Below are 24,808 nucleotides of genomic sequence, written 5' to 3' on the forward strand. Positions count from 1 at the left end.
ACGGTCGTCGTTTTAATCTTTTTTAACTCGATAATTCTTCTGGGCTATCAAATCTTTTACTGCCGCCCGCTAGTCTAGAATCCATATTACTGAACGAGCATTATACTACTTCAACTCAATATTCAAGCAAAATTTACATAGCGTTTTAATCTTTGCAATAATTTTGTGTTGAACAATTAGCTGACATATTTTAATGAATCAAGTATATCGCCTACACAGACACAGTTTTTGATAAAAGTCAAGTTTTTTTTAAAGTTGAGAAACATAGTTACAATCTATATAAATAAAATAAAATCAAAATAAAATAAAAAAACCATATATATAATTATGAAATAGTCAACATTATCGAATGCAACCAAATAAATTTCGTAAACTGCGATAAATTGAAAACAGAAACACATTTCTTATCTGGACTAGAATTTTATTACAAAGAAAAAAATATTTAATATTAAATAAAAGAATCATTTGATGTTAAATAATAATATGTTTATCTATATGTTAAAATATAATTGTCATTCGCGAGAGAATTCATGATATAAGCAGATAGTTAGTATCGTAATATGTTTTGGAAATATCGTTGACAGGTAGACGTGTTGCAATGGTTATGAAGATACTCACGTCATCTTATCTACTTGTACGAATATACTAAATGGTCATGTTCAATTATCCTCTTGTGAGTCTTCTCGCGAAGATTAGAAGTGCTCACGTATTAACGACCTTCGCGCAAGGATACACGATCACGCTTAGTCACTTTAAATTGAGTGTGAAAAGAGATGAATTATAAGAAATTGAGAGAAATTTATTTCAGGAAATTTCGAATTAATATATTTGAAATTAAAAATTTTATAAAAATATAATATAAAACAAGAATTTATGAAATAAATTTGGAAATATCTAGATTTTTATCGCTTTTTACGCAATACTGTAATTTTTTTTTTTTTTTTGAGTTTATAACTTTAACTGTATCATGTTCATTCGCGATATTGCGTTAATATTTGCACATCAGAATGCAATGCCGATGTAAGCATGCGATTTTTATGCTCGAGGCGTCTCGAAATAGAACCGGAAAACCGCATACAGATCATTTATGTATGCGTGAGCGATCGATCCTTCGAAGCCTACAGGGATAAAACCTCGCTCTCAAAATTCAGTATTTCTCGGAGGACAAACATATACAGTGTCCCAGATAGGATCTGTTATGAGCATGTATACTCTTCTTTTTTCGTCAAAAATATATTAAAGCCAAATTTCATGCATAATTCCAATGCATTTATTCATAAGTTTTATGAATAAATTTCATGAAGGAATGTATTAGAAAGCGAAAAATCAAATACATTCCTTAGAGAAAAAATATCAACAATCCCTGAGCTAATTTTCCGATTATCGCTTAATTTGCAAGAAATATGTGATAATTGTGAATAATACTGATATTATATTTGTTTATGTCATCTCTCGTGCTGACATTTTTCACAACCTTCGACCTTGGAGATTTGGTGTGAGTGAGTTTCGATTGCTCATCTGGCGAGTTCTCACGTCGCACCTCGATGTTGTGTATATACATCATACATATTGTTCACATGTGTATATATACCAATACGGACAGAGAAACTCACTTATGAGCAATCATAAGTCTGACGTAATATTGGCTGGACCCCACTACTCGAACTGAAGATCGGATCGAGGTTTCAAAGTCCCTGACGAGGAGCAACAGTGCGTCAGTACGTTTCTTTCGTTACTGAAGGTAAGATGGCAAATATATCTGAAATAATAAAATACTAGGTGAAAGACATAAATGTTGAGAACGCGATGGTACTAAAGAAAAACATTAAAGATTGCAAATAATAAATTATTAAGCCAAAAAGTAAAAACTAACATATTAAATGTGTAAAAAATATTTAAAGTAATAAGAAATTAAATTTATAAAAAATTGTAATATGTTAATCATTTTTATAACCGCGCCACCGTTTAATTTTTTAGACATTTTTGTGTTAAACTGTAATCGTGATTATAGTGTTGCTTTTGTTGAAATATTTGCTTCCGGAGAAACTAGAACAGATAAAGTGTAACTACATTAGTTTAATAATCGTGAAGTAACATAAAGTCGATTTAATCTGTTCGGTTGATCGGATTAATTATGAACGCGGATTAATTATGCTTCCAGACAGCGAGGATGAAGACATTACTCTCCGTCGTTTTCGCGGTGCTCTGCATCCAGTCGGTGTTTGGCGTAGATCCTCACGAGCATAGTAAAGTGGTTTGTTATTGGAACAGTACCGCCTACGAGAGGCAAGGTGAGTCTCTATTAAATTATAATATATTCATTACTCATATTCATTCCGCGCAAGAACTTTGTTGAAGGTGTATTTTTGATTTTTTAAATTAAAAAGGAAAGCGATCTGAATTGCTCTTGGTGCAATTAAAATTTTCGCTTTTCATGAATTCGAATTTGATTGAGAATGTAATTGTATACATGAAAAATGGTTGTTAATTATTAAATTTAAAAACGTTTTTTAACTTTAAGGAAATTATATTGAAATCTTCCTTTCAGTTATGTAATATTTCCTATTTTAGTGAAACGTCTGAAACCAATAACGTACATCTTTGACTTATATTTACTTAGAAGTTTTTGTGTGTTTAACATTTGTGACGCTTGTGTTTGTGTTGGAGTTAAACGCGTGAATAGAAATGTAAATCTACAGATATTTCGTGGCGATTGTACGACGGCATAAATTCTAAATGTAAAACTTCACATTCTGTGTCTATTTTATCTTGTTTAAAATATTTTTATTGAAATTAATTTTGGTATGAAATGTATGTGTAATGCAATTTTTATTTTACCTTCAAAAATAGGTCAAGCACAATTCCAACTTGAAGACGTTAGAAATGCTTTGTCTCTTTGCACTCATCTGATCTATGGATATGCTCACATCAATTCTGATTATGAGATTGTTCCTGGCTCGCCAAATTTGGATACCGGATCGGGCCACTCTTACTACCGACTTGCTACGCAACTGAAGCGATCGTTTCCCGATTTGAAGATCTATCTGAGCGTGGGAGGAAACTCCGATCCTTACGACGAGGAACATAAATATCTTGTGTTGGTGAGTGCGATATTACGATTTTATTAATTTTTTTTCCAATTCTAAAATAAAATAAAAATAATTAAATCTGACTGACATAGAATAAAATTATAGGAAAATAATAAAATAATAAAAAGTTGAATAAAGTGATAAAAATTTCTGATTGACAGACCGAAACTTCGGAAGGCAGGACAAAGTTCATCAACTCCGTGAGTCGCCTGTTGAATGATTACGACTTCGATGGAATCGATTTGGCGTGGCAATTCCCTCCAATCAAGGTCAAGAAGCAGCGTAGCGCTCTTGGTTCCTTCTGGCAAGGTCTCAAGAAAAGGTTGGGCTATGGAAAATTCAAGGACGAGAAAGAGCAGGAGCATCGCGACGGTTTCACCATTCTGGTCCGTGATCTGAAGACGCAACTTAGACCGAGATTCAAATCTCTGACCGTCACAGTGTTGCCTCACATTAACTCCAGTGGTAAATGCTAATAATAAAATTAATAATGTTAGTTACAATAAAGCGTGTACATTTGGCTCTTATGCCTGTAATTGCTTACATTTAATTAGAATTACATTTAATTAATAATTTTTATTAATTGTTTCAAATATTCTTGTATTAACTGCAACATTGTAGTATTATAATTTTTTTAGTGTATTACGATGCCAGATTATTATCGCCCAACGTCGATGCTGTGCATCTGTTCGCCTTTGATCAGAAAACACCGGAACGCAACGCGAAGGAAGCCGATTTCCCTGCGCCAGTTTACGGCAGCTACGGACGTGGGGTGGACGAAAATATTGATGCTGCAACCAGGTAAACCAATTTCTTTCTCATCATGTATTCATTATGTTCATTATCTTCACAAAATATACTGTAGCATGCATAACATTTGTAACATAATTAATTTATGACAGTTACCGACATGTGGGAGATGACAATATTGATGCTGCAGCAAGGTAAACTTGTCTTTCTCCTGCACTGTATTCATTGTTTTTCTATCTTCGCAAAATATATTTTAACATGCAAAGTATAGAGCACGCTGTCTAGTAAAATTTACTTTCCTTTTTGTTATTTATCGACTTTTTAATATTCTCTCAAAGTAAAAACTACTTTCTCATTATGCATAATTTATGAATTGAATAAATTATTATGCATAATTTATTCTTCTCAGCGAATCGATTACTGCTTCCAATCATATTGTACATTAACATTTATAAATATTCATTAATGTTCATTAATAATAATAAAATTACTACATTTCGGAGACTAAGCAACTAAGTTTACGTTTACGTAAACATTTTTTCTTATTTCCGTACGTTCTAAAATTCGCTTGTTAAAATCAGAAGCATCATGTATGTAACACATACGTTTTTTTAATATAAATAAAAATAAAGTAAAAATAATTAATGATTTACAGATACTGGTTGGAGAACGGTACTCCCGGTACTAAAGTTGTCGTCGGTATCCCCACATATGCTCGTACGTGGAAATTGACAGATGAAAGTCAGATTTCCGGTGTACCGCCCATCGTGACTGACGGTCCGGGTGCCCCAGGACCTCACACCAACGAACCGGGATTGTTATCGTATGCAGAGGTGTGCACCAAATTGACCGAGCACGCGGTTGGACGACTTCGACGCGTCAGTGACCCGTCGAAGAAATACGGCAGTTACGCTTATCAGTCCTACAACGCCGACACTGGGGCGGAGGGAATCTGGGCGGGTTACGAGGATCCAGATACCGCCGGCAACAAGGCTGCGTTCGTGAAATCGAAGGGACTCGGCGGTGTAGCGATCGTCGATTTGTCCTTAGATGATTTCCGTGGTATTTGCACCGGAGACAAGTATCCTATCGTCAGAGGAGCTAAATACAAGCTGTAAAGATGAGCGAAAATCGATCGGATAGTCGAATTTTGTATTAATATTCGAATGAAAGAATTTTGTTTGTTTTAATAAGTATCTCGTACGATAGTCGCTGAAAGCTGTATTTTTATGTATTGTCCGATGAATAAACTGTCGAGGTTTTTCATGAAATTGAGAGAGAACTTTTAACGAGAAAATTTTAATGAAGTTGTAATGCTGTTTCGTATGCATTATCCGTGATGATAATTTTTAATCCCCAATTATTTTCGAGAGATAAGCTTACTCTGTAAAGAATAAGTGCTTTAAAATAAAGTTAATCTAAATATTCAATCTACATAGTCATCTATTGTGACGTTACTATTTATAAGATTGTTAACTATAAAATTGTAATTCCAAATAAATTTTAATTTCAATCAATATCTCAACATTAAATTACAACCTCCAGGATAAAAAAATCAGAGAAACACTATCACGAAAGGGATAAAAAGGACGAAAAGAGAAGAAGGAAAAGTACCAAAGAGATCCATGTACGATATATATATTTATATAGATAATATACTTTTCGTGCAGTCTATTTTTCCGGCCAAACAATATATTTGCACGGGTGTATAGCAAAGGTTCTCTTGTAAATAGACTAGACTCGTTAACATATCCAACATAGAGGATTACATCACATTGGATACAGATATTGATCCGCAACCATTCTCACGCCGATCGAATCAAACCTTCTCTCCCATTAATAAAATCATAATTTTAAAAAAAGGAAGATACACACATACAGTGACTCACCGATAAACTGGCGATTTGATTAACTATCGCGTTTGTTCGGCGGTCGTCTTATATCGATTGCTATCTCAATCATGCTGAACGCCGTACATTAGATCGCATTCTGTATCTCTCTTTCTCTCGCTCTCTCTTTTAAACTCGCCTAATATATACTCTTACAAAATACTGGGAGTTGTAGCTGAAACAGCTTTAAATCTCTACATTATAGTCAATAATTCGATAGATATACGTCAACGAAGGAAGGGCACTCGTGAGAATATAGTATAATGCAACGTATGATAAAACAACAGTTCTCTCGTCTAATAAAATAATCCTGCTCGATATATCTAAATCTATGATTATCTTACTTCAATTTGCAAATCCACGCGTGTTAGACCCGACAAAGTTTTCGTAAATGCTCTTTAAATGCGCGTGTTTCATTTCTCCGAAATCTCTCTTAGAATTTAAAAATGCCAATACAAATGACACATCTGAAATAACGAGAAAATAGTTTGTCATTTCAATAAGAGTTTGCAGAAATTTATAAAACTGTCTAGCTTTCATCCAACAATTGCACAATAATGATCGAAATCAACATAATGATTGTGTAAAAACTTTCATCGAAATTAGCTTGCTTTTATCGCGGTAGAATTCTTCAATCGATCGTACGATGTTAACGCGCAGTGTACTTGTGTAAACTCACTCTTCTTTCTCTCTCCCTCGTAACGATCGTTCGCGGACAGAGGATCACTTTATATATTATATGTACGTGGGTTGTCTACGATACGACGAGGGGGAGTGCGTCTCAAATCATCGCGCGTCACGAATTATACATCAAATCACACGCTTTTGTTTGTTACTTAATACTGGAACGTTCATTCAAATGCTTAGGTTTTATAGGCTTTAATGCAGTTGCGACGCTATATGGCACTTGGATTATGCGTGTACATACGTTGTAGGTACTTGCTGCTCTTCTCTGGACAATTGTTGTTGAGGAGACAACTCGAAGAGCTAAGCGAACGAAGGGGGTGTATTACATTAGCGAAAGTAACTCAGCAAATTTCTAAAAATAAATTATACAGTTGAAGCAACAACAGAGAAAGTAAACATTTTACTTTTTTTCTTTTTTAAGAATTATTTCTTTAAATATCATAAATGTGATACACTTCCTTCATCCGTTTTTCCTTCCCTTCGCAAAGCCATCGTGAATAATTTTCATCTGACAAAATAGTACCTCCAGTGTTTCTCGATATAAAAAATAATTCGGAGTGGTGCTGTCGCAAAACTTGGAAGGAGCTCGCGATATAAGCATCCGCGATGATCCCAGGCAGTTTAGTGGAATGAAATTAGTTTTACTTTCTCCCTCTCTCTCTCCTTTTTTTTTCAATCGTACACCTTTTGGTTCGCTTTCGCGCGGATGCGGGTACAAATGATTAATTAGTTCCGCTCGACTGTATGTTTGCGGACCTAAAGTGCATTCGACTTAAATGAAACGACGACGCGGTATTTTACACACCGAAATGTGACACGGTAATAACGACAAGTCATTCATCACTAAGTTTTTTTTTAATAAATCGCGACACTGACCACTTCGTCCTATAAAAGTGAAAACGTTTGATCAAAGCAATATAAGGGAAACATTGAATGTCAAAATATGTAACGGATCGGATACGCAGCTAGAAGATGATCTCTATCTCTAAACTGAGAGAAGGACTGAGAAGAATGCGAAACAAAAACATATTTTGTCTCTAAAGCGCTTTACGCGTTATCGAGGCCGCGACAGTCATCGAAGATGCTTCGAATCCTGCGAAATAAATTCTTGCTTTACTCGGCCGCGATTAATGCCCGAAAGCGGGATTCCAGATCAAAGTTCTACAGTGTTTCCCTAAGAAGTCTGTTACACGCTTTTTTTTTTCCTTTTTCCTTTTTTTCTTTTTTCCTAATCTCTACATGACGGAACATCGTTTGACGTTGTACCTATTATCTTGGTCCACATTATTAATGCTGAGTACCTTGAGGAGCCTCTCGGTGTCCTTAAAGCCGTGTCTGCTGCGCTGCTGCTGCTTCATCAGCATCATCGTCGCCGTCGCCGACGTCGTCTTTTTCTTCTTCTTCTTTTTCTTCTTCCGCTTCGTCTGGGGTAACGTCAGCTCCAGCATCTGTTCGAGCCGCAGGCGAATAGGCCAGCCGGCGCTTCCATCCTCGGCGTCCCGGTGATAGGCGTAACTCGACGTGTTAGGCTCTTGATCCCGATGCTCCCACCACCACGGATTTTTGTACGATCCCGCCTGTTGCTCTCGCTGCGGATCCTGACTGTGATCCTCGTCGGCCATCGGTCTTCTAGGCTGCACGAAGGAATCGTGCACGCGAACTGGTCGAGCCAGCGAAGACCTTTTCTTGACCGGCGTAAGATAACCGACGGACTGATACTTGGTCAGGGTTTTGCTCAAGTTACTTCTGGTGGTCCGAATCTTCCTGACTTCTTCAAGCGGAGACATGGGCATCTCTTTGTCGTATAACGTTATGTTCGACGCGGGCAGGCGATGACTACTGCGAATTCGATTGACGACGAGAGCACCGCTCTCGTTTTTGCTGCTGCCGTTGTTGTTGTTAATGTAAATGTTGTTGTTGCCGCTGCTGCTGGGGTTGTTGTCCACGTGACGACACTGCTCGGCGCACTGCAGGCAATCGTAATACTTCTCGGCAACGTGACGACGTGCTGAGAAGCGATCGCGCAGATCAGCGTACCGGCGACGCTCGTTGCTCACGATCGCGCTACTACTTCGTATACCCTGATGGTGATAAGGCTGCTGTCACACCTCCTGCAGGTATTTGAGGGGACAGAGGATCTCCTTGTACAAAACGTCGCCCTCTTTGCCCGTGTGATCAGCGGAACGCACGTCCGCTGCGCATCTCACCATCGCCACACCGTCCATCTCCTCGCCCACTTGGATTACGATCTAAGTACACAGACAAGACATAATAAAACAAAAGCATCAAACTTTTATTCGCGTTAGAATTGTCCGATATTTATTATTTAAATAAAAATAAATATGAGTATACATAGAATTAAACAGGTATGCATAAATACCTGATCTCGTAGCAAGGTTTGATCAGCTAGCTGCAGGTTACGCGTAACTTGAAGAGTCCTTTGACCTGATTCAACTCGCATAACATATGCACTTGGGAAATAACCTGCACGACCACCAAGACACTTGCCTTTCCACCAATCCTTCTCCGATTTATCAATCACCGTAATTTTGTAACCGGCTCTATAATTAAACAATGTGTGCTTATGTTAGATAAATTTACACATTATGCATGAAATGATATGTCACTTATCATTCTAAAAAATTTGTTATGAACAATAATTTATTTAATAATAATACACGACGATCAACGATGCTATTAATATTTTTATATTTTATTGTTTATTTTATTTACTTATTGGTTATGTTATTTTACTTTAATACATATTTGAATTATGTAGTGCAAAAACCGCACAAGTATCTGCTCTGAAGATTGTCGTGCATTATTTGCGTTACATTATGTTAAATTCACTTTTTACCGTATCATTTTGTCGTTCAAAATATAATATTCATACTCGAAAACTCAACGCAACTGCTATGTTTACAATTAGTAAAAACATTCGTACAGTACGTATTTCGTAGAATTTCTCTTCCTAGAAAATCCCGGCACGAGCTCAGGCAGGCTGCAGCTATGGTGGAAGGGATAAAGGGTGTGAGACATTCGATAGTTTTGTCTCACACTCATGACAATTCCTAACCAATCCGTGTTCAAAACCCCTTCCCTAATCCGTGTTGATCCGTCGATCCGTGCATTCTGCTTGCGTGATAGTCAGTTCGCTTAGTTGCTTGCGTGATATTAAAATTAAATTGCAATTGAATTCGCGTTTCTCACGTTGTTTACATATAAAAAGTGAATTCTATGTACAAAAGAATTTAGTGAGCAATTGCGATTGGTTAATCGGCGAGTATATAATTAAATATGCCTCTCTAGATCTTGTAACTTTTTCATCTCGAATTTCTTTTCCTTAAAAATTTCTAGTACGAACACACTATTAGCGTTTTCGATTATACAGGATTTGAACGACCCAGGGTTGGTTAATGACGTCATTGCAACCTCTCCACCAATGAAAGACTTGCATTTATAGTAAAATAGTGATTGATCAACCCTGGGTCGTTCAAATCCTGTATAATCGAAAACGCTATATGTGTTAACAGAAAAAAATATAGGATGGCAGCCTTGTTTTGTGCGTTCGCGGCTAATTCTGATCTAATAAGCCATTAATTCGTCCATTTCAACTTAGGCGCTCAGCGAGGTATCATCGGAAATGCGATCACGAGTAACCAAAACTTCGATAATCATTACTTCATTACGATATTCGGGTAGAACTCGGTAATTGCATCTGTCATGTTCATTGCTGCATGATTGGTATCAATTGCTAATTCGTTACAGCACGCACCGTAACAGATACTCCGCGTTTCTCTGGTCATTTATTCATGAAAAGCGAATTTCGCGTGAAATGAGTATTGATCAGATAATTGTTTTGATATGTTACTTGATCTGTAAATTTCTAATCAAATGCATTTTTCTCGATCTCAACGGTTTCTATCGCGTAGAAATTTTTTTCCTGAAAAGTCAGAACGTAAACGCGGCTAACGATAGAAAAAAATAGGGGTGGCAGTCATGTTCGCGATTGCGATATTTCGGGACCATTTTATCTTGGTCCGTTCGTGATTCGTTTATTTCGTTTTAGGTGCTCGTCCGGTGAACATCAGAAATTGATCGTTACATCGATCACTACATCGATTAAAAAAGATAAATCATTATTTTATTTGAATAGAACTGTGATTATATTTATTCGTTAGGATAATTCGGCGATTCGGAACGTTACAGCCGTTGTAGAATTGTACCGATATTGTAATTGCTTCGCGTTTTTCATGTTATTTATTTGTAAAAAGATTTTTGAGTGAAAACGGATGTTAAACATGATTGTTTGATATGTTAGTTAATCCGTGAGTTTGAAATCAAAAGCGCGTATTTTTCGATCTCGCAGCGGCTTTTATTACGTCGAATTTTCTTTCCAGAAAAATTGCATTGAAAACATAGCTGTGACGATAGAAAAAAAATGTGGGGTGGCAGCCTTGTTCGCGTTCGCGGTAATTTGCAGCCATTTTACTTTGGTTTCATGATTCGCGCATTTCACATTAGGCGCTTGTCCAGTATTTCAACGATTCCGAGAAAAGCACGCATCGAGGAATCGCCGCATTGAGTAAAAAAAGGTAATCATTATTTCATTACGGTATTTGGATAAGACTATGCGATTATATTTGTTCGTTAAGATAATTCGGCGATTCAGTACGTTACAGCCGTTGTAGAATTTTATCGATACTGTAATTGTTTCGCGTTTTTCATGTTATTTATTTGTAAAAAGATTTTTGAGAGAAAACGAGTGTTAGACATGATTGTTTTGATATTTTAGTTGATCCGTGAGTTTGAAATCAAAAACGCGTATTTCTCGATCTCGCAGCGGCTTTTATTACGTCGAATTTTTTTTTCAGGAAAGTTGCATTGAAAATACAGCTATGTGACGATAGAAAAAAAATGTGGGGTGGCAGCCTTGTTCGCGTTCGCGGTAATTTGCAGCCATTTTACTTTGATTTCATGATTCGCGCATTTCACATTAGGCGCTTATGCAGCACTTCAACGATCTCGAGAAAAGCACGCATCGAGGAATCGCCGCATTGATTAAAAAAGGTAATTATTATTTCATTACGGTATTTGGATAAGACTATGCGATTATATTTGTTCGTTAAGATAATTCGGCGATTCAGTACGTTACAGCACGTTGTAGAATTGTACATCGTAATTGCTTCACGTTTTTTACATTATTTATTTATAAAAAGCGATTTCTGAGTGTAAACGAATGTTAAATGAATGATTGTTTTGATATATTAGTTAATCTGTGAGTTTATAATCAAGCGCGTTTTTTTCAATTTCACAACGGCTTTTATCGCGTCGAATTTCTTTTCCTAGAAAGCCGGATTGCAAACATTAATACGTGACAAAATACTTTATATATTCATTGTGTTACAGCGCGCCGCAGTATTGCAGTCGAACTCGAATAATTAGCAGCCTGGAGCAAAAAGCGAAGGCAGCGAAATGGAATAACATAGTGGAGATAGTGCAGATAGCGGAGATAGCGGAGATAGCGGAGACAGCGGAGACAGCGGAGACAGCTGATACATCGATCGGTGAGTAAATTTGTTTCTTACACTTATGTGAATATGTCGATATATTTGCGATATTGTTTATTGTAATATTGCAACAACCGTTTTCCATAATTATGAACATATTTATCAAAAAAATGTTTAAAGTTCACATACGTAAACTCCCAAAATTGAACAATTGTTTTCTTGTTTTTGTGAATAAAATAATTTACAAATATAATTATTACAAATTTTATTTAAAATTAAAATATAATTTTTTGTTTGTTTGTTTAAAATAAACTACTATTTTCAAGGTACTTGAAATAATCAAGATAAAATTGATATTAATTGATATTAAATTAACAAATAAAATTGATAAATAAAATAATTTTACAATATGTTAAATTTTATTTTTAATAGAATAATTAATTAAAAAATTAAATTATATGTTTTCTTATCTAGAACGTTGTACATATACAATTTTTTGAAGCAGTGTTCATAATTAATTTATGTTGCTTTATGAAAGTTGATGCAAAGAAAAGAAAGTTGATGTAAAGAAAAGAAAAATTGCGAAACTTTTTCTTATATGAAACGAGCACTTACTTGAGATCCAGTTCGTCTGGATGTCGTGCCTCAAAGTTGTACAGAACGACGTAGAGATTGTTCGGCGGCAGTACACGTTTGCCGGATGGATTCAGTTGGTTCTGATTGTTCGTGTGGGGTGACGGACACGGCGACGTGCTCGCCGAGGAATACGATTTTTCGTTTTCGTCCGGTAACTCCATACTTGACATCCGGATGGCACTCCTCACGTGTTTATGTATGCCATGACTCTGTCCCGGGCTACAGGGTGCTGTAAAGATATTCGCACGCGAGTTCGCGGCTCGTATATAAGGCAAAAAACAATTAGGTTGCTACATGTGAAATGGCCGTTTCATACCTTCGGACAATTTTATGGAAAATTAAATACATTTAAGCAAACTTATTCTAAATAAGGGAGGTATATTTTATACATATTTTATACATTTAAAGGAGAAAAAGGGTAAAGGAGAAAAAGGGGAGTTGCATATCAAACATTCGCACCTTCGTGTCTTGGATGTTGAATTCTGCATACTGAAATTTATCATTTTGTCATTATATTATGATCTTTTTTATATATTAGATTTATATTACGATTTATAAATTTATATTACTTATAACGCTGTATACTTTATAAATTTACAAATCATAAAATAAAAATTATATAATATTTCCAACATTTTAAATTTTATTAATTTTGTCATAGTTTGAAAATTTAAATCCAAGAATTAAAGTATAGTTTTGCAAAAGAATTAACATATATACAGTAATCGAGTATCAATAACTAACTATTTATAAGTAAACTTTTAAAAGATCTTAAATTAAAGACATTAAATGTACTTTTTTGAATAATTTAATTAGAAATATTTACACTAGAAAATGTTTCGGCCATTTTATATGCACCGACCTAATACTATGCTAATTTGTACATGAAATCGGTAGCTACTCACACAGCCTGTTTATACTGCCGCTGTCAGAATGTCGGGGTGGTGTTGTCTCTCTTGGTCCCGCAGCATAGTAATCTCGCGGACGATGTCGAACGTGCGCAGTGCCTTCCGGGGAGTCCAGGCTGAGGCTTTTCATTCGCAAGTTCAGTCGCTCACGTCTACGTTGTGGGCTATGTGGTGCTTGGTTTTTCATTTCAATTATCGGTTAGAAATATATTAGCCATAATAAGAAGGCTGCACTTCAACGCTGACGTCGAGCAGTTATATTTGAACAATTAAAGTTGATTAATAATAAATTTTTCTGATCAGAAAAATCTAAGTTATTCTTTTTTTTAAATTAAATCCAAAAGTAAAAGTTTTAGTGATTGAATAAAGTATGAATTTTTTGAAGTCAAAGACTTAAAATATTTGCGTTTGAAATAAAAAATATAAATATATTCATGAATCTAACGTTTATGATGTAAATCTATGATTTTAATTTTTAATTATAATTTTTTTAGTATTTTCTTTAATAGAATTTTGAGTACTTTTAGATATATTTAATGCATTAAAAGTATTGGAAGAGCAATGATTATGGGATTAATTAAATTTTATCAATTAGTTAAGCGATAGATAATCTCATTTACAACGCTGTAAATAAAATATATCTCATATATCTAACAAATGATAATCGGTCGTCAGCATCGAGTATGGAAGTACTGGTTGTACGAGTAAGCAAGGCTAATTGTTTAACATAATTACATAATGAAACAAAAAGCTCACAAGCAGCACAATTATAATGGGACACGACTCGCGCAAAAATATGGGAAATTTTGACATTGCGGAAAAAAATATTTTTATTTACAATATTTACATGCTTTTTTGTCGGAGAAAATTCGCAAATAATATTTTTAATGCATATGCATAATAAGACAACAATTCTCTAAATAATAAGCTACTTGGTCCGTATTACTCTAAACTGTATATTAGGTATTTCTAATCTTCTTCTTCCCCTATGCCTAATCACGTGTTTCGACAGCACGAAACTCTGTATTACACAGTAACAAATGATAAATAAAACGGGAGGGATAAAAGCGAGCATTTTTCGCAACAATTTTATGGCCTCGTCGAATAAAGGATTCGACGTTTCCAGGTTTATTGTTCATTAATAAAAATATTTATCTTCATCAAAAATATGTTGCTTGAATTTCATAATACGATTTATAAGAAACTATACGTTTGTTCACTAAGATTATTTTTCAACTTTGCTGTTTGGTTTGAAAAAAGAAATAAAAGGAAGAAAAATAGCGAGCGATCCAACAGTTGCATATTGGGGGAGGCTGAAATGAACGAAACACACAAATCCGGTTTGTTGTGATAATAAAAAGGCTCATGTATCGGAGATAAAATATCTCCGTTTGGTATGAGAATACCGTGAAAACGATAGTGACTGTGTTTTATCGGTTTGAATTGATAACAAAGCGTAAATTGTATTTCGCCAATTTTGTATTTACATACGTGCAGTGAACCACAAAGCGAGATTGTTTTCCTCCTCGCTCGACGAGTAAATCCGCTTTCACGATTTAATATTTGTGTTAACGGTGAGATATCTCTATCGTCACTTGTATTAGCTTATCATAACCTTTGGAAAAGTTCAGTTAAAAATAAGATTTTTTTCTTTTTTTATTTTTTCTGTTTTCTGTTTCTTAAATTACTTAAAATTTTTAGATTACTTTCGATAAAGAAAAGAAAGAGAAATTTAATTCAATTAGCTCTCTTGAAATTAATTGATAATAAATAATAAAAATTAATAGAAATACAATTCTCTCTATAAATATTCTACACTTTGATATTTTTCCGAATAAACAGATCTTTCGCTTTTTGTTAAATTTACATTTTGTACATTTTATATGTTTGAAACAGTATGTATTAAAGAACGTGCGTTCTCTATCGGGAATACTTTCTCGAGAAACAGCACTATCTCTGATAAACAATCCTAAATACAGTAGATCGTTGCAAACGATAACAATGTCGAATGCGAAGGGTAGTGGTAGATAAATAGGTGAATACATTCCGTGATGTTACAGGCAAGTCGATTTAAATAGAAAGCGTACATTTGCGTCCCTCTCTTCTCGCAATCCTACGTGATCCTATACAATCCCATACATTTCCTGAGTAATCCGGATATATACTCTTTCTGTGAGAATTTCCTCCTTTTCTTCATGCAGTTAGTTAACTTGGCGAAATAAATGTTTAATGATTGTAATGCATTCTCGTGTTTGATCGTTAATTCGTATGCTTTTCGATCGTCGTTCTTCTCTCATATAATATACAAGGACTTATGTGTGCAGTCGAGGATCGATACGCTCGACTGAAAATTGACGCCCACTTTTATTCGACGTTTGCGCATCCGTCTGATACTCGTTGTCTTCGTAGTCGTCCATTAGCGACTATTAATCACCGAGCGCGAAATATATCTCTCTTCGGACGTCCCGAAACAACTAGTCATATTAAATTACCGAATATGACGATATTATTCTATACAATGCGGACATTCAATCGATATTCTTTGATACCCAATATCCAGATTTTTTAATATTCATTAATTCTGTTATGTTTTATTTAAATAAAACGGTGAAACAAATTCTATTGTTCTTCTACTATGTATCAATATTTACTTTCTCGCAACATAATAATAAATAACACAACAATCGTTGAAATCGTTAAAAATTCTTGAAAAATTGGAACATTGCCGGGATGCATTTGAATGTCCAGTAGAGAGATCTAAGAATATCCATCAAATATTCCTATCGTATGGAATAAAAGGAAGAAAATCAGGAATAAGATGCGGAAAGGAATAAGAAAAATCGTAATCGAGCGGAAAGAAAAATGACGCAACCGACGACCGTCGCGGTCGTTCGCGGTCGAAAACGTATCTTTCGCGAAATCCACGAATATGCTTAGATTCCTCGTTCAGAATTTGTAACGTGATGTAACGTAGCGCAACGCGTCGTCATCGTTTTTTATTGGCGCCACGTTGAGCCAGATCCATCTCGGGTGTCCTTTGCGGAGTAGACGTTGATGGTGACGACGATTCCTGCGACATTAGCATCAGAGGCTGCCCAAAGGGTCGCGTGCCGGAAGTAGATCCGCCGCTGCCGCGTCCTGATCAATCAGATTTCACAACGATAGCGATCATGCGTTATTTCTATCTCTTCCGGTATCAGTCGTCTCTGATTCACTCTTCATTCGATCTCTTAGTTGATCTCAGTCTCAAGGTTGTTTAGAGATTACAGAAATCATCAAGCTCGCATAAATTTCGGTTAATAATTCTCATTAGGATAGCACAGGCTGGAAATCCATGACGTTATCGTCTTCGGGGTTAGTCGGCGATAATTCTTTTTTCGTTATTCGCTCCTTAGTTGTTTTTTCTTATTGCGATTATTTATTATTTTATATTTATTTAGGTAGAAATATTCTTATTATAATATTATAATTTCGCGTTGCAATAAATAGCATCAAGTATATTTTAAAGTTATATCTCTTTTATAATAACAAAATGTGATTAAAAGAGAAATAAAATCAGTAACTTATCAGTAAATTAATATATAAATCAATAAATAATCAAATAACGAAAGAAGGAAAAGGTCTTAAAACCAACGACTGTTATTATTGACTTAAAGATTATTATTATTGTTCATATATTGTTATTAATATTTACTTGTTATTATTACGATCAATATGTATTAATTAATTATTAATGGCAATTATTAATATCACCATCATCAACATCGTCAGTCGTCTCATCTATTATTATCATTATTATAAATATTCAGTCGGATATATGAGAGAAAGCTAATGAGGAATAATGGGGTAGAAGCTTAATAAATGTTCGTGATAAGCGCGAGATAAGAGTCCAGAGGGAGAGAAGCGATAAAATTTCTCTCGTCGTCAAGGAAAGACACTCACGACGACAAACTCATTGTCAACCTAAAAAAATCGGCCGATTCGATTTATTGATGAGATTGTCGATTGAGAAGGACTCGACAAGAGCTCCTTCAGAAAATCACGTTCGTGGAGATAGTAAAGCGTACAGTCTTTTGTTCCTCAATAACGCGAGTAAATCAGATAAACCATTCATCCATTCAATAAATCTTTACGCTGATAGTGTATTTTTATGTTTAAAGTTATTATCAATGCAGCTTGTTATATTTTAAAAAGTTTAGAAATGTTTTTTAAAAGCGTATAAATGTGCGAAATATTTGTGTGCATAATTTATAAATCATTATATAGAAGTCGCTACGCAAATGATGAAGCTAGAAATCGAGTAGATTATTGGACAGGTGACAGATTTATCATCGTGGATGTGACAATTGCAGCAAACATAATGATACGATACTGTAGATAATCTTATCGATACGCACTAACAATAATACTGAATAATATCAATAATAATGCCGGTGACTTACGTCTAAATATCGATCGAATTAATCTTAATGATAAGTAGAAATGCGGAGTAGACAAAGAAAAAGAAATAGCAGGGAAGGAAAGAATTAAAAAAATAAGCGTAGAAAAAGAAGGAGAAGAAGAAGAAGAAGAAAAGAGTACATTAAAAAGTACGATAGATTACAAATTTACGAGTCATGTCCCTGAAGAAGACGAGCGACTTTTACATAAACACATAGTGATTTTGAGACCTTGGAATTGACAGTATTGGAGCATTGTGTGGACATAATTAACACGCACACACATACACGTGCTTAAAAAGAATAACACATAAATACAGTTACGTAGCAGCAATTTTATTAGTAGACGAGAAGATAGAAATATGAGGTAGAATTATTAGAAAAATGGAAATTTTGAGACTTTTTCTAACTTTTTCTTTTTGAAGAATATGAAAACTTATACAATAATTTATACAACTTTTATTTTTCTTACTGAGATGCACACAAAATTTAAAAAACATAAATATAACGACGCAATTAAATTAACGTTATATTCCTACCTTCTTTTCTTAGTACGGTAATGGCCTAGTTTACATCGATCGTTTGAGACGCGCATCAATTAGTATATTAGTGCTAAATTTGTACTAAATAACTTAAACTCGATATTTTATTCATACTAATCACTCGATTGGTACTCTATTGATACTATCGTTTGCATCATTTAGATTAAGCTGTTTAGTACGAATTTATCATTAATATACTAATTGATATGCGTATCGAATGATCGGTGTAAACGAGCACAATAGTAACTATGATACTTTTAAAAATATCAACTTCAAAATTATTCGTTATTTTTACACTTCGATAAGAGAGACAACTAAGTTTACAAAATAAAATAACAGTACAAAATAAATATAAAACTAATTGATTAAATATTGATACATCGAACGTAACTAGAAAAGACTAAGAATACACATTCAAGAAATACATTCGCTCCAATACTACGTCGTTATGCCCTATTTTTCAATATATTTTGGTTTTGCAATCGTATCGATTATTTAAAATTGAATTATGAATATTGAATCTTAAACTTTGCAAGTTTCTTCTTTAGTAGCAAATTAAGATAGAAATAGAGATAATTTCTTTAAGATGCTACAATGTTCTAAATCAAGAAATATTACATTAATATTATATAATGATAAAAAAACAATATTGTTAATGATCTAATAAAATTTTATAATTTTACAATGGCAATAAGGAAAGAATAGATTTGAATAATTCGGTGAAAAAATTGCAATTGATATTAAAGTCGAGCTTCTTCGTTTTGAAGCACAAGATGAGCCTTTTATATACACGCTCACATTGTCCGTTAGTATGTGAGAATTTCGGGGATACCGACGTGCGTTCCAAGGTCGATAGGAATTCTTGGTGGTGCGCCTTACCAGAGGTGGACGAGGAACAGGGATGGGAGGAGGCCCTCGCTGACGAAGGTGCTGCACCGGAAGAGGGATGTTCTGCTGTAGGAGGCGTAGGTGGTGAGTTTGTCGAGTTTCCACGGATCTCGCCTGCCTGCTTCAGCACCTGGTATATGGCGTCCACGTCTGCCCACACGGGATAAAGACACAACAATGCAAAAGCGCACCGACAGACCGCTGGTGGTTTTCGCGCGTTTCGATTAGTGCTCAATTCGCTCACATTAATCCGTCTTCTTCTTCTCTTTTTACTTTGCGCTGATAAATGATACGAGATGACGCTTCGCGCAATTGAATTGTAATGTTGAAGAGAATTGTTGAAGAGAAATGCTCCACGTGAGATAATGAATTGCCTAATTCTCTGAATGATTAAAAAGCTACAAAATGAAATCTGAAGCTCGTAAATGCTTTGATGTTTAACAGCGAAACTTCAAGAATCGTAAATAAATATCCGTTATTAAATTTTCGCGAAGAAAAGCTTGAGATTTATTACTAATATTATATTACTAATATTTGGAATACTGTCCTGTGTTTATCAAATGTGACTGTGTGTGTTAGAAACGAATTGTTTCCTACTTTTTCATTTTATGGCAGTTACACAATATCGTGAATGAATTGTAGAGTAGGAAAAAAAAAAGGCTTTTAAATTTAAAAATTAAAAACTTGCTAACATTCTCTGTCTCTCTCTCTCTCTCTCTCTCGTTTTACATTATTCCAAGAATTCTCGTGGATACGAGGAAACAGGTAATTCATTAATAATTCTCATTTTTTCTATTTTTACTCCCTTTCTTTCAAATTCACTCATTTGTTACACACGTTATGACAAAGGGAAATTGCGAAAAAATATCTGCGTTGTAACTTGGACTGGATTTCTGATGATTTTTAACAATTCGTTATGTATGAATAGAAACCTGACGGTCTCTCGTAAAACGAAAAAAAATATCTGCGGTCCAATCGGCGAGAGTTAACAAAGTTATCGAGAAATCGACCGGTTCTTTTCGGCCGGGTCGTTCACCGACAAAATGTCCTCGACAATGAGAGAGCTGTCGCGTCGCTGTTGGACGAAGGGGGAGAGGGCGAAAAGTGGATAGGAGAAAAGAAACGCGGCCGGGTCTCTTGTATCTGATTTGTACTCACTGTGCTCGGATGATGCCGGCACCTCGTCGGCTACTTGCGTCTTTTGTCGCCGTAGGAGCGGTATGCCGCCGCCTTTCTTCGGCGCTAAGCTCGGGCACACCGCCACCGTGTTGATGCAGTCTGTGTGCGCGTTTGCTTTACAGTTTCGACACCGGACACCCTGACGGCTGTGGCCACGTAGCACTTGGCCGCAAGCGTCACACGGAGTGATCTTGCGGTACGTGTACTCGCGCCAAGTGTGTCCGCCCTCGGATTCGAGGCTCTTCCTGTAAAATCAATTTCCCTTGTTCACGAGTATTGCAAAGTTCAGCGCTCAAGTACTCTTTTCAGATCGTGTTTATTAATATTTATCACGTGCTCTTGTAGGGAACCAACCAAAATCAGGTGCGTTATATTTTTTTCAAATCCGAAAGTTGAGAAAAAGTGACATTACAAAAATGTTGCAAAATATTCATATATAGTGCAGTCTTTTGTTTTTAATTAATGAAATTAATGAAACCGGAAGAAAATTGGGTCACATTCTGTGTCAACATAGATTTTAACGAGATTTGTTAGTCGTAATAAGAGCGTTACATATATGACAAATCAATAATTAATTTTTATTAATTATTATTAATTATGAAAAATATTAACAAGGAACATATTAAAAATATTCTACGAAGGGGAGTAAAAAAGTAAAGGGACCTTTTTAAAATGTTTGATTTTTTAAAATGTCCTTTTACTCTCTTTCTTAATAATTTTCATATTTCGTAACCAAACGCGATGTTAAACTTGTAAATGTTAACTAGGGTCGATGAACAATTGAGAGAAACTTACCTGGACATGGCGACGACGGTAGAAACTGCGTGGTACATGGTCGCCTGCTTTCCTCTTTATTAGTCGAGCATTCACAAAACAGTATCTACGGTTATTCAAAGTCCCTTTCGTCTAACGTCTATGGTTCCCCTAATTGGGAAACTTACAAAGCACACGGAAGTAAAAGCGTATATTAACTCAGTGGAAGTGACGAGAGTCGAACATCTCGTTCCGAAAATTGACTTTAGTAATATCGTTCCGCGTGCGAAAGTGTAGCAAGAAAAATTTCGCTTGTTCTAGACTGTTTGTTTCCACGAGATGACAATGAGTTCGTAAAGTTGTTTGTGAAATACAAACAAAAGCTTTCCTTGCGAAGCTTTCGCACTTAATTTAATTAACACATCAATATTAAATGAAAGGGCTACGATGACTACACATCTCTAAATCATCTTAGTTTTACTAGTTTTAATATTCTAGAAATTTGCGAGAAATCCTAATTATCTATTAAAATAACGAGAGAGAAAATGCCACAAATATTAAGTTCATCTATCTACAGTATCACGATAAAGCAATGTTTCATCTTTAAAAGAACGTTTGATTATTTTATTTCTTTATGCACACTGGTGGAATTTATAAAATAACTATTATTTAATATAGCAGTTATAAATATGAAGAAAAAAGTTAGGGCAATTTGTTGTTTTTTCAACATTTTGTTATGTAATTTGAACGATGATTGCATCGTACTTTTATTTCCTTTTGATATTTTCTCACTAATCTCAATTTGCGCATTCCACGAATGTGCACATACAGCTGTACTATTCTCTACTAAGTATGACACGGAATACAGTTCAGCGAGGAAAAAGACAATCAATGCCTGATTTACTCAGAAAGCAAAGTGATCCTCTTTCGTTTTCCCGAACTCTTGTCGAAGAAATACAATACAAGTTGAGAGCAAACATAGTTCCCGGTGTTGTACGATGTAGAAAACCAACTTCGTCGGGTCGGAAACTTCGGTATTTTTCGCGACATGCATGTGGAGGAAATTGATATTAGTGGAAAGGAAATAAATAGCTTACTTGTCGGATAGCGGTGGTGTTGTGGGTGAGCTGGTCTTCAGGCTTTTGAACGCCTTCAACCATTTGAGCTTGGGACTTCCGGTCGAGCCATTCGACATCTTCCGACTGGCCACACCATCCGGTTGACCGGCCTCTCCACCCCCAAACAATTCCTTCTGTAATTTGTAATTTATGGAAAATTTATATAATATCTTGCATAGAACAATTGACAATTCTGTCTAATTATATATAATATAATATATTTAGGTGATACGTGTATGATAGTTTTTCGTCACAAGAGTAAAATCGAAAATAGTTTACTGTTTTTGTGAAATATGGGAAACTCCAAGTTTTCTGTTTTGAAACATCTTATAATCATAAAATCTAAAATAGATTTTGAATAATTAAAGCTTCAGAAAATAAACGCGTTATATTTGAAAAAATTAAAAATACGAATATTAATAAAATTTTAACATTTATATAATTTTGTTCAATTGAATTTCAAAGAGATTTTATTTGGATACCTTATTATCGAAATTATTAATCGAAAATTAAAACATTGTAAAAGTCTTTCCACAAAATTTCCCGTAAAAAAATATGGATTCAATATTGATTAAGGAATCCGTATACGTAAAGGCGATTAGGATATCTGTATAAGTTTATGCGTCACTGAATAGTAGAAGAGTCCATTATCGTTGCATTAGCATCACTTGAAAACGATAATTGCCGTTATATGCTTCTTTACATTATATTATATATTCGCGTGTTTGCATATTGCTATGAATGACTAAGCAGCGAGTCTTACTGTAGACACGTGACTCACGATAAGTTCAGTATATCCACGTGGCATTACCAGTGACTCCTCCATTGTTGTTATATTGTGCCACCTTACGGATAATGATCGTCATAGATTAGCAAGATTACGTAAATTTTATTCTCGTACGAATTCAGCAATTTTGGTGAATATGTATTTTAGTAGACTTCCAATATTTTCGTAAATTTTTTGGTAGAGAAATAAAAATAATTATTAAATGAGGAATTCAGAGAGGAAAAATGAACCAAGTTCCTTTTTAAATTCATGTATAAATTAGAAAAAACTGAATAGCTTTCACTGAATGATTTAAAAGTGAGTGCAAAAATTCAAGTTAAAATTAAAAGAAACTATAATACCTATGAAAAACAATGTTGCACACAATTAGGAAAACTTTAGATTTAGAATTAATTTTCTAACAATTAACAAAAATAGACTAGATTCACTTATTCTCTGAATCCCTCAAATATAAGTCTTAATGTGAATAATAATTATTCTATTATCGGACGTGCTGAAATATGATTTGGAAACAAAAATGATTTTTTGAGCTCCTTTCAAACAGCAATAATACAGAATTGCGCATTCGCAATTCTGATATATTTCATTATCTGCAATTTAAAAATCGGTTGCAAGAGTTTTGTTTCTGTCGCATTATGCACTTAGCAACGCGTTACTCTGATAACGGATGCGTCGATACACCACCCTGGTTGAAATGTTTCCATGGAGACATCACTATGATTGGTCCATTTTCAACTGTAGAAATATGTATATTCATTGAGAATACATACGTGTCAACTTTCATTGATACCTGTGATCATTGAGAATGTACTCAGCCATTGTTTGCGGTCGCAACATTAGCCCTTTTGTGTTCGATATCACAATGAATAACTCCTTATCCCTTTAACGATACTTCGATCCGACTAAATATTATATAAACTAAACATTACGTGCTCGATTTATATTCTGTAATTTTTTTTACACTTAATAGTATGATTAAACAAAAATGTAAACTCATCCGGCTCAGAGCATTGCAGAGATAAGAATAACTAATCTATTATTGGCATAATTGATTTTAAAACACAAAATGATGCGACGATGCTCAGGACATTTTCTTAACAATCACAGGCACTGTAAAATTTTTCACTTTTCAACCAGGGCGACCTTGTTGGTGTACTCGTCGAGCGAGTCCACTGGATCATGCGGCACTTTCGGTCTTACGATCTAACGTGCAGAATAACGATTCACTGAAAAAAGAAAGTACTAACAACTCGCGTACGCAAAGTAGTCCAGCCCATCTTGTTTATAAATTAAACGCGACGACGATTCGGTACCGATGAACAGTAGTAAACGGCAGCGCGCGGTCAGACAGCGACGATCCTGCTCGCCTGACCTGAATAGACGGACTCTCTCTCAGCGGAGGCCAGGAATGGATTTTCAGACGCTCGTGCTCGCCGATGACCCAGTTGCAAGGGCGCATGTCGCGCGATTGCGCGCACAAGTTTATCCGGCGTTTAGGCTAAAGCGCATCAGTGAATGACCAATCGCCAGTGAATGACCACAGACGAGCCTACACTTGTGAACTTCCCGGAAATGAACCGTTTATATTTATAAACGTTGCACGCACCAAGAAATCGCGCTTTTAAGTTTGTTT

General features: G+C 35.1%; 3 protein-coding genes across 9 annotated transcripts in view; 1 reads left to right on the top strand and 2 right to left on the bottom strand.

Moving 5' to 3' along the window:
• The first annotated feature begins 1,581 nt into the window (after positions 1–1,581).
• On the top strand, positions 1,582–5,356 carry LOC105674519 (chitinase-like protein Idgf4). Of its 2 annotated transcripts, XM_012370890.2 has the most exons (7): positions 1,582–1,741; positions 2,162–2,291; positions 2,851–3,101; positions 3,251–3,554; positions 3,728–3,890; positions 3,992–4,033; positions 4,495–5,356. In XM_012370890.2, the coding sequence occupies exons 2-7, from the start codon at positions 2,171–2,173 to the stop codon at positions 4,955–4,957; spliced, it is 1,344 nt and encodes a 447-aa protein (XP_012226313.1). In that variant the 5' UTR covers positions 1,582–1,741; positions 2,162–2,170; the 3' UTR covers positions 4,958–5,356. The 2 variants fall into 2 exon arrangements, with proteins under 2 accessions (XP_012226313.1, XP_012226314.1); XM_012370891.2 differs by lacking the exon at positions 3,992–4,033.
• A 105-nt stretch (positions 5,357–5,461) lies between these two features.
• On the bottom strand, positions 5,462–8,517 carry LOC105674296 (uncharacterized; the record flags this gene model as incomplete). The annotated part of the gene is made up of 1 exon (XM_012370512.2): positions 5,462–8,517. A coding segment is annotated over one exon (867 nt), but the record flags the coding sequence as incomplete, so codon positions are not given.
• Stacl (Stac-like) overlaps positions 8,513–24,808 on the bottom strand; it is a 48,998-nt gene continuing 32,702 nt past the window's right edge. For 2 of the 6 annotated variants that reach the window (XM_067353656.1, XM_067353652.1), the window contains exons 8-16: positions 22,368–22,522; positions 21,313–21,366; positions 20,497–20,762; positions 19,330–19,488; positions 13,467–13,643; positions 13,021–13,050; positions 12,541–12,790; positions 8,796–8,976; positions 8,513–8,664 (exon numbers count right to left, since the gene is read on the bottom strand). In XM_067353656.1, the coding sequence (XP_067209757.1) occupies positions 8,518–8,664; positions 8,796–8,976; positions 12,541–12,790; positions 13,021–13,050; positions 13,467–13,643; positions 19,330–19,488; positions 20,497–20,762; positions 21,313–21,366; positions 22,368–22,522 (1,419 nt within the window). In that variant the 3' untranslated portion in view covers positions 8,513–8,517. The remainder of the gene's footprint in view (positions 8,665–8,795; positions 8,977–12,540; positions 12,791–13,020; positions 13,051–13,466; positions 13,644–19,329; positions 19,489–20,496; positions 20,763–21,312; positions 21,367–22,367; positions 22,523–24,808) is intronic. The other 4 variants (XM_067353659.1, XM_067353666.1, XM_012370886.2 and 1 more) reach the window with 4 other exon arrangements.

Source organism: Linepithema humile, chromosome 1, assembly GCF_040581485.1.
Source record: "Linepithema humile isolate Giens D197 chromosome 1, Lhum_UNIL_v1.0, whole genome shotgun sequence".
Lineage (NCBI taxonomy): Eukaryota > Metazoa > Arthropoda > Insecta > Hymenoptera > Formicidae > Linepithema > Linepithema humile.